This window comes from Hipposideros armiger, unplaced genomic scaffold, assembly GCF_001890085.2.
Source record: "Hipposideros armiger isolate ML-2016 unplaced genomic scaffold, ASM189008v1 scaffold_40, whole genome shotgun sequence".
Classification (NCBI taxonomy): Eukaryota; Metazoa; Chordata; class Mammalia; order Chiroptera; family Hipposideridae; genus Hipposideros; species Hipposideros armiger.
The window spans coordinates 3286273-3301156 of record NW_017731390.1 but is presented as its reverse complement, the minus strand read 5'-3'; the positions used below and the strand labels follow the sequence as shown (position 1 = coordinate 3301156).

The following is a 14884-nucleotide window of genomic DNA, read 5'->3' as shown; positions in this document are numbered from 1 at the left end:
CGGCGGCGGCGACAGGGCGAGAGCAGAGCGCGGTGCCAGGGGGGTGGGGGCATCGGTGCCCGTCTGGGGAGGGAGCAGGCGGAGGGGGTAAGCTACGCTTACGAGCAGGAACCCGCGGCAGCTGTGAGTCCCTGGTGGGGCTGGGCGGGGGAGGGACGCGGCGCCCGGGGCCGGGGGTCGCGGCGCGGGGATGAGGAGGTGGCGGGAGGTTGGCCGGCAGTTGGTCCAGGATGGCGGGGAGGGGAAGGATCCGGCGTCGGCCGCCCGATACCCCCCCCTTTCGCCCTGCTCCGCCGCTCCTCAGGCCGCACCGCCTCCCGAACCCCTACCCCGGCCCGGGGATGGCGGACTTCGGGCCGGGCCAACAGCGGGGGAGGGGGCTGCGTGGTCTCAGTCCCCGAGAGGGGAGGGGCGACAATTTCTGTCGGCGGAGCTGAAGGGGTTTAAAGGGCGGCTCTTAAAGGGGCCGCAGAAGGGGCCCGGGCCCGAGGAGGCACCCCCCCACACCCCCATCCACCTTCCGTGGCTCTCACTCGGGGCCACTGGGTAGAGGGGAGAATGCAGAGGAAGGAAACAGTCGTCGGGGCGACTCAGGGGCCCCGCTAGTGGGGTTAGGTCCGAGGAGGCAGGCAGGGGGTCTAGGATGTGTGGTGAACGCTGGCCAGCGTAGTTGGGGGTAGGGGACGGACCTGGGGAGGAAGGGGTTAAAGGTGGGGCCAGCCCTACAAACGCGCACACACTCCTTACTCAGACCTGGTCACACGCGTTTTTCCTGGCACTTAATGAGGGGGGCGGTATGGGGGCCTGGACCTGCGCCCACTTCACTCTAGGATCTGCTGCCCGGGTTTGGGAGGTCGCGGACCCCACTGTCTCAACTCATGGCTCAAGAGCCCCCTCTCCTACGCGCTCACGGGCCCTGGCGCGCGCGCACACACCTTGGACATTCCCATAGTGCCTCACGTGACACACGGCCCCGAACGTGCCCACCCTTCACACACGCTCACGCACGCGTGCACACACACACGCGCGCGCACACACAAACACACACACACACACACGGCCACTTCCCAACTCCATCCTGACCCCCACCCGAAGCCCCGTGAAGGCACTCATTGACTGTGACACACCTACACTCATTCACAGACACACACACTCCCCCACACACTCCAACTACAGACACATTCATAAACAGGGCCAGGAGAAGTACACACGCACCCCCTCGCCTAGCCTACTCTTTCGGGAGCCCTGAGTCATTCCTGCCCCCTCCCAGAGCTCCCCATTTCCCTGTGTGCGAGCCCGCAAGGCGGGCTTGGGAATTCTTTGATGGTTCTTTTCGCCTGGGCTCTCGTCCTCCCCCAGATCCCCTTTCCCCTCTGTCTACCCTCTGACACTCAGCGAGGACTTCCTGTGAGTCCCAGGTCAGGAGTGAGGAGGGCCTGGAGGGTTGCCACAGCCCCGGTGTGAGTGGGGGAGGCATTTCCTTTAACTGAACTCTGGGATCCTGCAGGAGGAAGCTGGGAAGTTGGGCGGGGGCCCAACAGAGGAAGTGCTGACAGCGGTGGGGCTGACCATCCTAGAAACACTGGGTCTTCCTTAGGGAGGAGCCAGAGGTTGCCAGAGACCTGGGGTGAAGAGCTTGGCAGAGAGGTATTTGGGGAAGTGAGGTGGAGAAGGGGCTGAGGAGTGAGTCAAGGCAGGCTGGGCACCATGCTGGGAGACAGCTCTTTTCTGTCACCACTGGTCTCTCTGGGTTCCAGAAGGAGCCCTTTCCTGCTCTTCTCTGCTGCTAGCCTGGTTTACTTGTCCCTACTGGTCACCCTCGTCTTCACCTGGTCCCAGTTCCTTCCCCCAAAGGCCGCAGAGAAAAGGAGATGGGGCTTGGTAGTCTGGGAGGGGGCTGTGGAAGATGGGGTAGGACCAGACTGTCTCTCAGCAGGTCACAGGGCTCCTCAGGCCAGGATGAGTGGTATCAGGGACAAGCTGCAGGCTGCCTTCTCCACCGTTGCTCCTGCTCTCCCAGGAGGCCCAGGGTGGGCCGCAGCCTGAACCCTTGCCATGGAGGCCATGTTTGAGGATGACATCAGCATCCTGACCCAGGAGGCTTTGGGCCCTAGTGAGGTGTGGCTGGACGCCCCTGGAGACCCCTCGCTGGGGGGAGACATGTGCTCCGCTTCCCACTTTGCCCTCATCACAGCCTATGGAGACATAAAGGAGCGGCTAGGGGGCCTGGAGAGGGAGAATGCCACCCTCCGCCACCGGCTCAAAGTCTACGAGATCAAGGTCAGAACCTGGAGATGATGGGGTTCTGGCTGTATGTATGGGCGGGTGGTGCTGCTGGGTGGTAGGAACTGGGGATCCAGCAGAGATTATAGGGATCCAAAAGGGGGGGTCAGGGTACAGACTCATAGAACTTAGGACCTCCCATAAGGGATGTGGCCACTCTGGATGGGAACTCCAGAGAGCCCTACGCCAATCAGGAAGGGATCAGGAGGGATCCTCTTTGGAGAAGTGGGACCTTGGATCTAAAAAAGATCTAGTTAGTGGGTGACGCCTACAGGCCCACAGGAATTAGGATGTGCAGATCCCACTGGATACAGGAGGGAGAGGCAAGGACCCCAAGGCAGGTTGTGGGGTGGTGGCACATTGAGGCAGAAGCCTGGGCAGGGTGCTGGGCACCAGCTCTCCTGAGGGCCTACCCTGCCCACAGTATCCGCTGATCAATGACTTTGGAGAGGAGCATGGCTTCTCTCTGTATGAAATCAAGGATGGCTCCCTGTTGGAGGTGGAGAAGGTCAGCCTGCAGCAACGGCTCAACCAGTTCCAGCATGAGGTGAGCCTCTTGCAGGCCTCCCAGACTTCCCTGAGTTCCTTGCTCCAATCACTGATACCTCTCCCAATCCCCAGCCTCTTGCCTTTTGTCCCCTTGATCAGAGATGACTATAGTCCTCCCTAGATCCGGCTGCAGCTCCTCCCACCCCTCCACTGGGTGCTGGGAGTGGGGGTGGGAAGCTCAGGGAGCTGCTCAGCCCCCAAGTCAAAGATGGGCCTGATTGTGGCATGCACCCCATTCCACTGGGCCCCATTCAGTTGCAGAAGAATAAGGAGCAGGAAGAACAGCTCGGGGAGATGATCCAGGCTTATGAGAAACTCTGCGTGGAAAAGAGCGACCTGGAGATGGAGCTGGGGGAGATGGTGAGGCCCAGAGTGCCGGGGTGCTGGAGGGTATGACCCTCGTTGTATGATGGTGTGCCACCCCGTGTGTGTGTGTGTGTGTGTGTGTGTGTGTGTGTGTGTGTGTGTGTGTGTGTGTGTGTGTGTGTGTGTGTGTTTGTGGTGTGCACCAAGATGTTTTCGTGTGTGTGTGTGAGTGACTGTTTGGCCCTGTGAGTGGGGCTATATGTGTCGTACAGGTTGTGAGTGACTGTGCACATCCTGGCCATGCAGTGACCATGACAGGAGGCGATTAGATGACCCTATAGAACATTGTCTAGATGTGTATGTTTGGGTCTCCTGCTGGGTCGACCCTGTGCCTATGGCACTGCACCTGGGAAGCTGTGTAGGTGAGGGCAGAGGTGACCAGAGTGTCTGTGGCTGCTGGGATGGGCCTTAGCATGTGTGTGATTCTGGACTGGGGTATGGCCATACAGGTGAGCAGGTGGGCAGGCATCTGAATCAGGAGACATGATCTCTGCTGACGCCTAGCTATGACCTGGGTCACTTAGCCTCTGTCCCGCCTTTGAAAAATGGGGCAAATAACAATAACCTTGCTGAGCTTTTGTGGGCATTTGTGTAAAAATGTTTTGTTTTAATAACCATAAACACTTACATGGCACTTGCTATGTGCGAGGTACCATTCTTATCATTTAGATAAAGTTACTCATTTTCATCCTCATAACAAAACCTAAGCAATAGGTGTGGTTATCCCCACATTATAAATGAGGTAGATAAAACCAAAGTGGTTTTCCATATGCAGATAGAAGTTACTATGCTCCTGAGGGGGTGTCTGGGCAGCAGGCTGAGTGTTCTTATAAATGTCTCTGTGTGTCAGTGACAGGGAAGAGGCGTTAACTCTGACCTTGCAAGGGGCAGTAGCTGGCAACATCTGCATTGCAGTTGCTGGGAGAGGAGACCTCACACTCATGGCCACTTACTTGGAGGGTAGAGCTGGGATGCGTTTCCTGGGGCCTCTGCTCAGTTTGGGGGTGATGACTATCCAGATATGGCAAAGGCCTGGATATGGGGTGCCCATTGGGGCACCCTGGCCCTGTGCAGACCCTCACCCCTTTGTTTCCCCCTGTAGCGGGCCCTGGTAGAGACCCACCTGCGGCAGATCTGTGGTTTGGAGCAGCAGCTGCGGCAGCAACAGGGCCTCCGGGATATAGCCTTCTCCAGTCTGAGCCCCCCACCTGCCCCTGCCCCACCCTGTGCTGATCTGGACCTGCACTACTTGGCTCTGAGAGGGGGATCTAGCTTGAGTCACGGTGAGATCTCGGGGACTCCTGATTTCCCTACCTCAAACTCCCCAAGCCAAACCCCTAGGTCAACACCATTGGACACCTCCAGCTTCTCAACACCCCATTATAATGCCTTAAATTTCCCCCATAATCACCCCTCCCTCCTTACCACCTGTTCCCTCACCTCATCCACTATTAGTCCAATTTATGCCACTGACATCTATTTCCCTCATCCCTGGCTACCCCGGTGCAATTCCTATAGGTGCCAGCAGAGGGCACCCCCACCTAGAGTTCCCCTGCCTGTCTTAGGTTGTGATTAGGAGAGGCCCCCTGAGGATGCCTGGAGACTTGAGTCTGGCCAGGGAAACCCTTCAATAAGCCATCTTATTTTTTCCCTGGCCTCTAGGAAGATTTTAAAAAGCCGCTCAGCCTCTCTCTCCTCACCGCCCTCACCCTGGGGTATCTGTCCTCTAGCTGTCTCTCTTTGATTCCTCACACTGCAGTCCTCACCTTTCACTTTGTGCTGATCTGGGAGTCAGTGGAGGGTGCCCAGCAGCTGGACCAGCAGCCTGACGTTGTCCCCTCCCCTGACAGCAGGCTGGCCCGGCCCTACGCCGAGTGTGAGTGAGTTGGAGCGGAGGCGCCTGGAAGAGGCCCTGGAGGCTGCCCAGGGAGAGGCCCGGGGGGCTCAGCTTCGGGAAGAGCAGCTCCAGGCCGAGTGTGAGCGGCTACAAGGGGAGCTGAAGCAGCTGCAGGAGACCCGGGCCCAGGTAAACGGCAGTGGGGCACCATCCCCGGGCCCCTGCTCTGGCACCTACACAGCTCTACAGAGGTCTGAGGGCTGCTGGAAACAACAGCCTTTTGGAGGTCCAGGATTTCCTCACTGGGTACAGACCAGCCGTGGGAATGGTAGAGAAGGGATGTCCAGGCAAGGTGAGGTTGGCATCTGACTTCTCAATCTTTCCCCATAGGACCTGGCCTCCAACCAGTCGGAGCGGGACATGGCGTGGGTGAAAAGAGTTGGGGATGATCAGTAAGTCATGTCTGTAGTCCTCTCCCTCTTAAAATCTATACCCCAAGGGGTGGCATTTCCCAGGTCCCCCCTTGGGTTGACTTCTCCCCCTTGGCATTGTTTGAGGGACCTGCCTTCCAGGCCATCAGGGCTGTGGGGTTTGGGTTGCTTGTATGGCTCTGCACCCTTCACAGGAAGGAGGCGAGGTTCTTGGGTGCTCACGCTCTGAGAGGTTCCCTTGCTTTCCTCTGGCACCCGTATCTTCTCAAGGTGTCAGGGGTTGAGAGAGGCTTTCTCAGCAGCTTTGCTGCTATGTTCTTTGTCCCCGGGTAAGTTTCTGGGCCTCTCTGGGGCGGCATTTTCTGTCCCAGTAATAAGGCCCAGCCACTGGGTTAACCCTCCCATCCCTGACACGGAGAAAGGCGATGGTCTCTTTCAGGGTTTGTGGTGCCTTATCTCCTATCTCAGGAGAGAGAAAGCGGAGGCTTAGGGTTGATGGGGCTTTCTTCAGGGGAATTAGAACATGCTCTTCTGGGGTGTCCCTTTGGAATCCTTCCAGGAAAGCGGGGCAGCAGGATATAGGGAGGGAGCTGTGGCAATGGGGAGTCTAATGGCTTGTGGGGCAGCACTGAGCAGCAAGGGAGAGGCTGAGTGGCACCTTGGCAACAGTGAGCCTGATGCCTTTCACATCCGCACCCAACTCATCTTCTCCCACTTTCTGAGAAATAGAGCGCAAACCTCCTTCCGCCTAAGCCCTCTCCCCTCTGAGGCGAGGTATGTGGCACAGACTCCCTACTTTCATTGGAGGAGAAGACCAAGGCCCAAAGAGGGGCAGGAACTCACCCTGTCACACAGCATAGTCACCTATAAGACCCCAGGAGTTCTTTCCCCAACAGGCTTCCTCCTCATCTCCCTCCCAGCTTCTGGCCAGTTGGGGATACCCCTCACCTCACTCCACACCCTGGGGTGAGGGCCAGGGTGGAGCTGTGATAGCTGGGGGGTGACAACCCACTTTGTGGAACGGTGGGTGGGACTCCTTAGCTAGGCTGCTGCAGGGCGTTCAGGGCCTCTGTGGAGAGGGTCCGCCCTAGCTTGTGGCTGGGGCTCAGTGACTGTCCCACCCATGTGCCCAGACCTGGAACATAAACACACACACACACACATACATTCTAGAATCTTAGCTTTCCCCAAAAGTCACACCGCAGGGCCCTTTATGGGTCACTGAGTCCAACCTCTCTTAGAAGTCCAACAGTGAAGACTCCCCCAGTTAGCTGGACTTTTGTGGCAGGGTGGGAGTCTGAACAGCCGGGCTTTGAACTCAGGGATGCTGGGGTGCTGAGCGGCTTTGCTTTACTGACTTCACCTCTCTGGCCCCATGGTTCCCTCACGGGCTCAGAGGTCAGTCATTGCTGAGAGATGTGAGATGAAGGTGATGGGGGTGGGGGCAGAGAAGGGGTGGTAGATCCCAAGGGGCCAAGGCTGTGACTGAGTGAGTGAGTGAAAGAGAACCCCTCCCATCAGGTGCTTTTGGAGATCAGATCCTTCTTGCTGCTATTCTGACCAGAAGAGCCCCTTTCTCCTTCTACCTCAAGGCACTGGTCCTACCCAGTCCCTTTGGCCAGAGGGAGGTGGACTCTGCTCAGGGGCCGGCCTGAGCCCGTCTTACCTCCCTTGGCTTCTCCCCTCATCCCTGTGGTTCAGATTCTGCCTCAGGGCCCCCTTAACCTCTGCCCCTGGGGCCAGCCAGGCCTTGCCGGCCCAGCCTCACACTTGCTTTCAGACCCAGCATCTCTGGACAGTCTCGGCTTGGCAAGAGTTAATTCTCAGAGGAAGTCCTCACTCCCCCGGTAGTTTTATTTTCTTATAAACTCAGCTCCTTTTGGTAGGAGGCCGCTTCCCGAGTGCTGAGTGCTCCCTCCCCTGTCCTCCCACCTAAGGAGACCTCAGTCACCTGCTCACTTTCCCCCACCAGCCCGTCTTCTTCCTTCTACTTCTGCCGGACCCTCCAGGCTAATGGGAATTTTATGTGTGGGTTTATGCAGGAGAGGAATGCAGGGGCTGGACTATGCAGGTGGGGTTGCAAAAGCTGAAGAGAGGGCCATGGACATTCCTGAGGCCAGCCTAGTCCTATGGGAATCTTCTGTGTCCCTGAAAGGTTCTCACCCACTCTCGGTTTGGACACCTCCAGGGCAGCCAGTTTTATTGCTGGAATCCGGGCTGTTAAGATACGCTTCATCCCCACGCTGCTCCTGCCTCTATTAATTCTCCTCCGTGGGTCCTACCTATGCTGAGGGGTCCGGCCTGAGAGGCAGCCTCAGCTCCAAGGTTTCCCAGTCCCTCCCGTCCCAGCCCCTGGCCCACAAGCTCTGGTCATCAATGTTCCTCTGAAAATAGGCACCCAGACAGGACCAGACTGTCACCCTCCAGTTCTAACCTCTGGGCAAGATTTCCCTGCTGCTTGGCTAGCCTAGCACCTGGTGGCCAGTACCCAGGGGGACAAATTGCCCCAGAGGAAGAGCTGCCGGGGGTCACTCAGGGGCCAAAGGCAATGACAGCAAAGGTAGGAGTGAAGACCACCCTGCTCCTGAAGATACACTGGGAGGTAAAGACCCCAAGAGTGTCCCGGCTGAGATGGGAGGTGCAGAACCCATGGCCCGACCCCTCTGGGCCCACCTCAGAGTCATAGGTCTTTCTGAGGGTGTAGCCAGTGCTGAGAGTGGAGAGGGGCTGTTTCACACGGCTGAGGGCAGGGGCTCAGTGAGGGGAATGGGGGCCCAGGGAGGGAGGGGCTCATCCGTGAGAGGTCCACATGAGAAGACGTGGGGCTCAGTATGAGTGATGAGGGGGAAAACTAGAGGTCTTTCTTTTTTCCCCAACGTGGGGGGCTCAGTGTTGCAGCCTGAGCCCTTTTCCGCCCACCCCCCATACCCCTCTCTCCGCCCACAAGCCTCTGCGTGGGCTGCGGTTAGTGGTGGGGGAGAAGTGTGAACTCGGAGAGAGAAGATGGAAACTGCACAGAGGTCAAGGGCAGTGTGGGGTGGGTCAGGACGGAAGTCGGAGACCCCCATGTACCCTGAGCTTAGCCTCTGTGCCCCAGAAGCAGCGGGCCCAGGGCCTCCCCCTTCACGCTTCTCACCCTCCCTACTTCCTTTCTTTCAAGTTTCCTTCAGCCAGGGCACCCTGCGGTCCTCACAGGAATTAACCCCTGAGTCCTTGCAGCCTTGGGGGCTCCCCGCAGGTGGGGAGGAGCTCTGAAGTCGGGGGCCCCACCACTCCCACCTCATTGTGGTCTGAGGGATTGGTGGACTTTGAATCTGTCTCTGACCCTTTCCCTGCCAGGAAGGCAGAGAGCAGCTCTTACCCACGCCTTCTCCCATCCTCCCCTCTGTCTTCAACCCAAGTCATTGAGCCAGTGTCCCCCAAAAAAGTGTCAAAAACAGTTTCCCCTTCCCCATCCATTGCCTAGGCACTTCCTTGATTCTTCATCCACGCCAGACACTGTGCTAGGCACTTTATCTATAAAATCTCATTTAATTTGCACAATAAGCGTGGTGAAGGTATTGTCCCCTTTTACAGCTGAGCAAACTGAGGTACGAAGAAGTTAAGCCATCAGAGAAGTTCAGTGCAGATACCAAGCAGGTCCTGAGCAAATGGGGCAAGGGTACCCGTGTGGTGGTTTTCTTGTTCAGGCTCTTCAGATAGGAGGCCCTTATAGGAAGGGTGACTAGATGATGTGTTGACCAAACCTCATCACTTTTGAAAGTGAAAGGGGGCACTATTACTAATTATGCTGGGGTAACTAGTGTGAGTCAGGACAATCCTGGGCAAATTGGGATGTGTGTTTCCCTCACCTAAACGAGGACTCTGGTTCCCAGCCTCTCTGGGAGCTGCTCAGTTCGGCTGCATAGGGGATATCTAGACACAGTGCACATCTGGCTGTTCTGGAAGCGTGGCAGGGCTGCCATGAAGAGCCAGGCTCTGTGGACCACAAGTCATAGCTGGTTGGGGAGCGTGAAGGGGCTCAAGGCGCACAAAAGGAAGTGGTGGAGCATTGGGTTGTTGCAAAGCGACTTCTTCCTCTCCCTGGTCTGTAACCTCAAGTCCGCTCCACGGCCTGGTGCCTGTGGTCGCCTCCCCGAGGGTCGGGCTGGAAGACTGATGCTGGGTGTGCCTGTGGGTGGTGGAAAGTTTGGTCCCTAAATTTACCCACATGGGTGAGGTGGCTGGGGGCAGCTGAGGGCAGCTATGGGCAAGGATGGAAGGACTGGAAATGTTGGATTTCTGTCTTCCTCCTGATTTTGAGACAGCCGCTAATTTTGACACATGGCCAGCTCTGATCCTGACCCCAGTTCTAACCCTAATACTGATCCCACCCCAGACTCTAACCCTAGCCCGCATCCTAACCTGAACTCCATCTATAATCCTAACCAAAAATGAACTATCAACCCCAGCCCTAATCTGACCCTAGCCCCAGCCTTAATCCTGACCTCAAGCCTATCCCTAATTCTAACCCATGAGCCGACTCTGGCCTAAATTCCAACCTGCTGTATCCTCACTATAGTTCCAGGAGGCACGGGGCACCCAGTGAACTTCCCTGGGATAGGCTCTGCACTTGGAAGCCTCTGTGTCTCCCAGCTGGTTTGGGGCAGAAAGAGGCCTTTTATAGAGGAGGACACTTGGGTCTCTAACCTTTCTCATCTCGGTAGCTTTATCAACAATAGTGAAGATTATTATTTCCAGATGAATTTTGAAGATCCCTGAATTACTCGTGGAAAGAATGAATGAAAGAATAAGTCAATGGAGGGTGGAAAAATTTGCAGCAGAGGGTGCCCTCCTTCCTGCCAGCTCTGCCATTTGCGCGCTGGCTCCTCTGAAGGTGCCAGCTCAGCAGGCTGAAGTGCCAAGAGCATGTCTGAATCCCTGCTCTGTATCTCCACTGCTCTGTGACCTTGAGCCAGCCTCTCACTAGCTCTGATCTTCCATTTCCACACATGTCGGGCACCTTCCTCTCCCCTCCCAGGGCAGGTGAGGCGATGCTCGGGGTTCCCAGGCTACTGGGGAGGTGCCCAGCCTCTTCTTCCTCCTCACCTTTTCCTTCTGCTGCCTTCCCATCCCTCCTTTCCCCCTCTTTCCTGGTGCTTTTTTGGAAGGCAGGATATAGCTGAGTGGTGAGTAGCTTGGACTTTAGAGTCCAGAAGGCCAGAGCTCCTGTTCCAGCAACTCCACTACTACTAGGCTTTATGACTTTGGCCAAGTGACTTAACCTCTGGAAGCCTCAGTTTTCTCATCTGTAAAATGGAGATAATAGTGGCAACACGGTAAGGTTGTTGTGAAGATTAAGTGAAGCTTTTAGCACAATGCCTAGCCTGTGATAGGTGTTCATACCCATTATCTGTGATCCTTTTCTCCCTGGATCCCTCCCAGGTTCTGAAAGATGCAGACAGAAACTTCCCCCATAGTTTAAGCCATAAAGAAGCACCCAAATGCAACCATCTGCTACCGTTCACCTGACCCATCCTTCCTGAACGGTCACAGGGGTGGAAAATAGCACTCAGGTATGGGCCAGGAAGCCAGGAAATGCAATGTGCATTCAGGTGCACGTGTGCAACTCTTGGTTGTGTTGTGAAGTTGAGATTTTTTTCCACTGAATTGGCAGTGTTTTCTAATGTGAGTCATTCAGGTCGTTAGCATATTTTGCAGCCTGGATCTATGCATCTTGAGGTAGGGAGAGTTGTCTGATGAAGGGGGAGGTCCCAAAGGGCCACAGGGCATCGAGAGGTCAGGTCCCACCGCCTTGTCCAGACTCAGAGGTCTCTGTGCTGCCTGGGGCTCTATCAGGACAGCCCCTGCTTGCCCCAGGCACCCAGTCAGAGCTGTGAGAGGGACTGGGCCAGGGACTCCTTCCTTCCGTGTCCTGCCGCCCTGTGTGTTTTGCTGTGAGGAAGGCGCCAGGAGCGGGGCGGTAGAAACTGGGCTAGCTTCTGACAGGGGGAGGAAGGCAAGCAGGGGAGAGAGAGGGATCTGGGAACTGAGTGTGGCAGGTGAGATCTCCAAGGTAGGGTGTGAAGGCAATGACCTGTATCTGTCGCCTGAGATACAGCAGTGACTGCGGACAGGGAGAGAAAATGTGGCTACTTGGTCAGTGCCCTGCCCACAACCCTTTCTGCCTCTACCACTGAGGGGTTAACATGATACACTAAAAACCCCCAGTCTGATGGGGGAGACACAGCTCCTACCCTCAGATTGCCCCAGGTCTGAAGCGGGGAGCCTTCCATTAGGGAGTCCCCAGTTTAATGTGGGATATGCAGACTGGACCCCTCCTGTCTGATGAGGGAGGTGGCATTTCTTCCCACAGGCCCATAAGATGATAGTGGAGGGACATGGGACACAATTAGCAAACACAAGGGCTGAGATGTAATGGGAGTGAGGGTTGCAGCACCTGGGCAAGGGTTCCCAAAAGGACTCCTTCCTCTGCTCCTGTCCATCCCTGCCCACCATCAGATAGGTAGTAAGCACTCTCCCCCTCTAAGCAGTAGGCTTGTCTACCAGAATCCCAGCCTGTTTGCAATAATTTGGCTTTTCAAGTAGGTTAAAAATAGTTCTGTTGTGGGAGGGGCCATTGTCTCCCCCACCACCCAGCTCTGCCCCAGGATTAGTAAGAGACAGCCAGCCAGTGAGCGGAGAGAGAGAGAGAGCGAGGGAGCTCAGTCATTATCTACCCTATGCACCTCAGCTTTTCCTGCCCTCTGAAGCTCTAAACTAACCTCACGACTTCCCTTCAGCTCTCCTCTGGGGTCAGACACACACACACCCGCTCACTCACTCACATTGTTCCTCACACTCATACTGGCCTTACACCTACCTTCACTCCCTCCTATCCACATACATCCTCTCTCACACATCTATTACCATGGGATGGGGGCAGGGCCCTCAGGGTCTGGAGAACCCTGCACCTGATTCGTGCCCAGGATCCTACAGCTCCTGGGGCTAAAGGGCCTCCCCTGTGAAGAGATCCATCTGGAGTGGCTGAGCCTCTGCCTGCCACTTCCCTCCAGCTGGTTTCCACGAAGTTCCAGAGTCCCTTCTGGACTTGGACCCAAGAAAACCAAAACCTCCACCTCCCAGGCTCTGTTCAAGCCCAGAACAGAGATGAAGGCAGTGACCCAAGGCCATCGTGGAGCCTCATGTGAGGTCAGGAAGGGCTCCCTGGAGGTGTGCAGACCAGGGTGAGAGAGAGGGGAAGGGCAGTGCTGAGAGTGATAACCTTCAGAGGCTCTGGGTCAAAGTGACCCAACGAGACATGAAAAGAAAGCGGGTAAAGTCTTTGCCAAGCTCAGGATCTGTTCCAGCTCCATGAGGGTAGGTGCCCAGGAGGTCTGAGCAGGAAGTAGAGGAAGAAAGGGAAGAAGAAAGAAAAATGGATGAAGAGGCTTAATTCATGATTCACTTACTGAACATCTGCTGGGTACCAGGCCCTGGACAAGGTGCTGGCACTAGAAATACAGGGATATAATCCTCGCCTTTGAGGAGCTTCCAGTGAAATTCCAGAACAGGGCAACCTTTGGTAAGTGTTCAATGTGACTGTCGCCCCCTGAAGGTGTGTGGTGCATAACAGCTGTTCACAGAGATCTCTGCATCAAGGATTCCCCGGAGCACCTGAGAAAAGCAAGGTTGAAAGGAGCTCAGAGGCAGCTTTGAGGAGGAAGCAAGGACAATGGGCCTGGAACTGCGCAGACTTGGGTTCAAGTTTATCAATTGGCCCCTTTAGTAAGGCAGGAGGCCATGTTCTTCAGTTACAGCATGGGCCTCTTCTTAGGCTGTGCAACGGAGGTCCCCAACCTTTCAAAGGTGAGGGTTCTTCACGGACCCCCTGCCCCCAACACATAGAGTACGTTTCCACTTTTAGTATGTGCTTTTTGAGAAAATTCACACTGACAAAAGCTACTATAAATTCAGTGCAGCTTTTTTTTTTTTTTTTAAGATTTTTATTGGGGGAATTGGGGGAATGTGAACAGTGCTGGGGAATTGGGGGAAGGGGAACAGACAAGTTGCTGTCGTCTTGTTCTTCAATCTAGTTGTGGAGGATGTCGCTTCACTGGCCCAAGTTGGCACCATCATTGTGCTCTTCTCTGGCGAGGCAGATCAGTCGCCGGCTTCTGGACGGCCGCTCACTGCGGCTGCTGGCCGCTCACGCTGGCTGCTGGCTACATACGGTAGCCCATGGCAACTCACTGCCACAGGGACTGCAGCCTACGCCGTCGCCGGCGACTCATGGCAGCCCAGCTCCAGGTTGAGCTGTTGTTCAGCATCTTAGCTGTGGAGGGTAGTGTCACTGGCCCTCATATGTGGGATCCGAACCGGGGCCCTCTGGCATCCCAAGCGAGTTCTTAACCATCGCGCCACTCGGCCGGCCCCAGTGCAGCTTTTTGATGCATCTGTTTTATTCGTCACCACAGCTTCTGCACAGATTAGAGAAACATTCACATATACCTGTGTGAGATGTGTTTAGGCCGCAGACCGTGCTCTGTGACACATGGATTCAAGGACCTCTGGGAATCACTGAGTTCCCCAGCCCACAGTCTGGGAACCTTTGTCCTAGCCCCAGGTACCTTTCACTGGGAGGAGTGAGAGGCTTCCTGGAAGAGGTGGCATTTAAGGTGGACCTTAAAGCCCAAGGGGATTTCTGCAGTTGGGCTAGGAGGGCCATGGAGGGGAGGAGATGCCTGGGCAGAGCCAGTTCTTGCTCCACAGCTATTACAGTAAACCCACTTTCTTTCTCCTCTACCCCATTCCCTGCCCTTTGACCTCAGGGTCAGGGCAGGCAGGGGTCCGGCTGTGACCTGTGGGGGGGGGGGCTTGGTGTTCTTCAGGGTGAATTTGGCTCTGGCTTACACAGAACTGACAGAGGAACTAGGCCGGCTTCGGGAGCTGAGTTCTCTGCAGGGCAGGATTCTGAGGACTCTGCTGCAGGAGCAGGCCCGGAGTGGCGGTGAGCTGGACCCCACGGTGGGGGAGCTATGGCTGCTATCCTGCATCCTGGGCCACCCTCCGCTTCCTTTCCCCCTGCCTCGTCCTTTTTTCACTAGCGCTAGGAGGAGAGTGGGTGGGCTTTAGTCGCAGGCCAGCACCTGGCTCCCCAGTTCTGACCTCTCTTCCCGCCACTGTCTCCTGCCTGACCTTGGTCCTACTTCTCTTCCAGGCCAGAGGCACTCGCCGCTGTCGCAGCGCCACTCCCCGGCCCCCCCGTGCCCCTCACCATCCCCGCCTGCCCGAGTGGCGCCTTCGTGCCCCCCGTGCCAGTCCCCCGTCCCCCAGCGCCGCTCCCCCGGACCTCCTTGCCCCTCGCCCCAGCAGCGCCGCTCGCCGGCCTCACCCTCCTGCCCGTCGCCTGGTCCTCAGCGCCGCTCGCCGGTGCCGC

At 56.5% G+C, this 14884-nt stretch overlaps 1 protein-coding gene across 1 annotated transcript in view; it reads left to right on the top strand.

Moving 5' to 3' along the window:
• The first annotated feature begins 706 nt into the window (after positions 1-706).
• Positions 707-14884, top strand: part of TBKBP1 (TBK1 binding protein 1) — a 17314-nt gene continuing 3136 nt past the window's right edge. Inside the window, exons 1-8 of the mRNA XM_019638840.1 lie at positions 707-2280; positions 2708-2830; positions 3088-3192; positions 4301-4481; positions 5049-5224; positions 5426-5487; positions 14337-14455; positions 14666-14882. Coding sequence (XP_019494385.1) covers positions 2056-2280; positions 2708-2830; positions 3088-3192; positions 4301-4481; positions 5049-5224; positions 5426-5487; positions 14337-14455; positions 14666-14882 — 1208 coding nt within the window. The 5' untranslated portion in view covers positions 707-2055. The remainder of the gene's footprint in view (positions 2281-2707; positions 2831-3087; positions 3193-4300; positions 4482-5048; positions 5225-5425; positions 5488-14336; positions 14456-14665; positions 14883-14884) is intronic.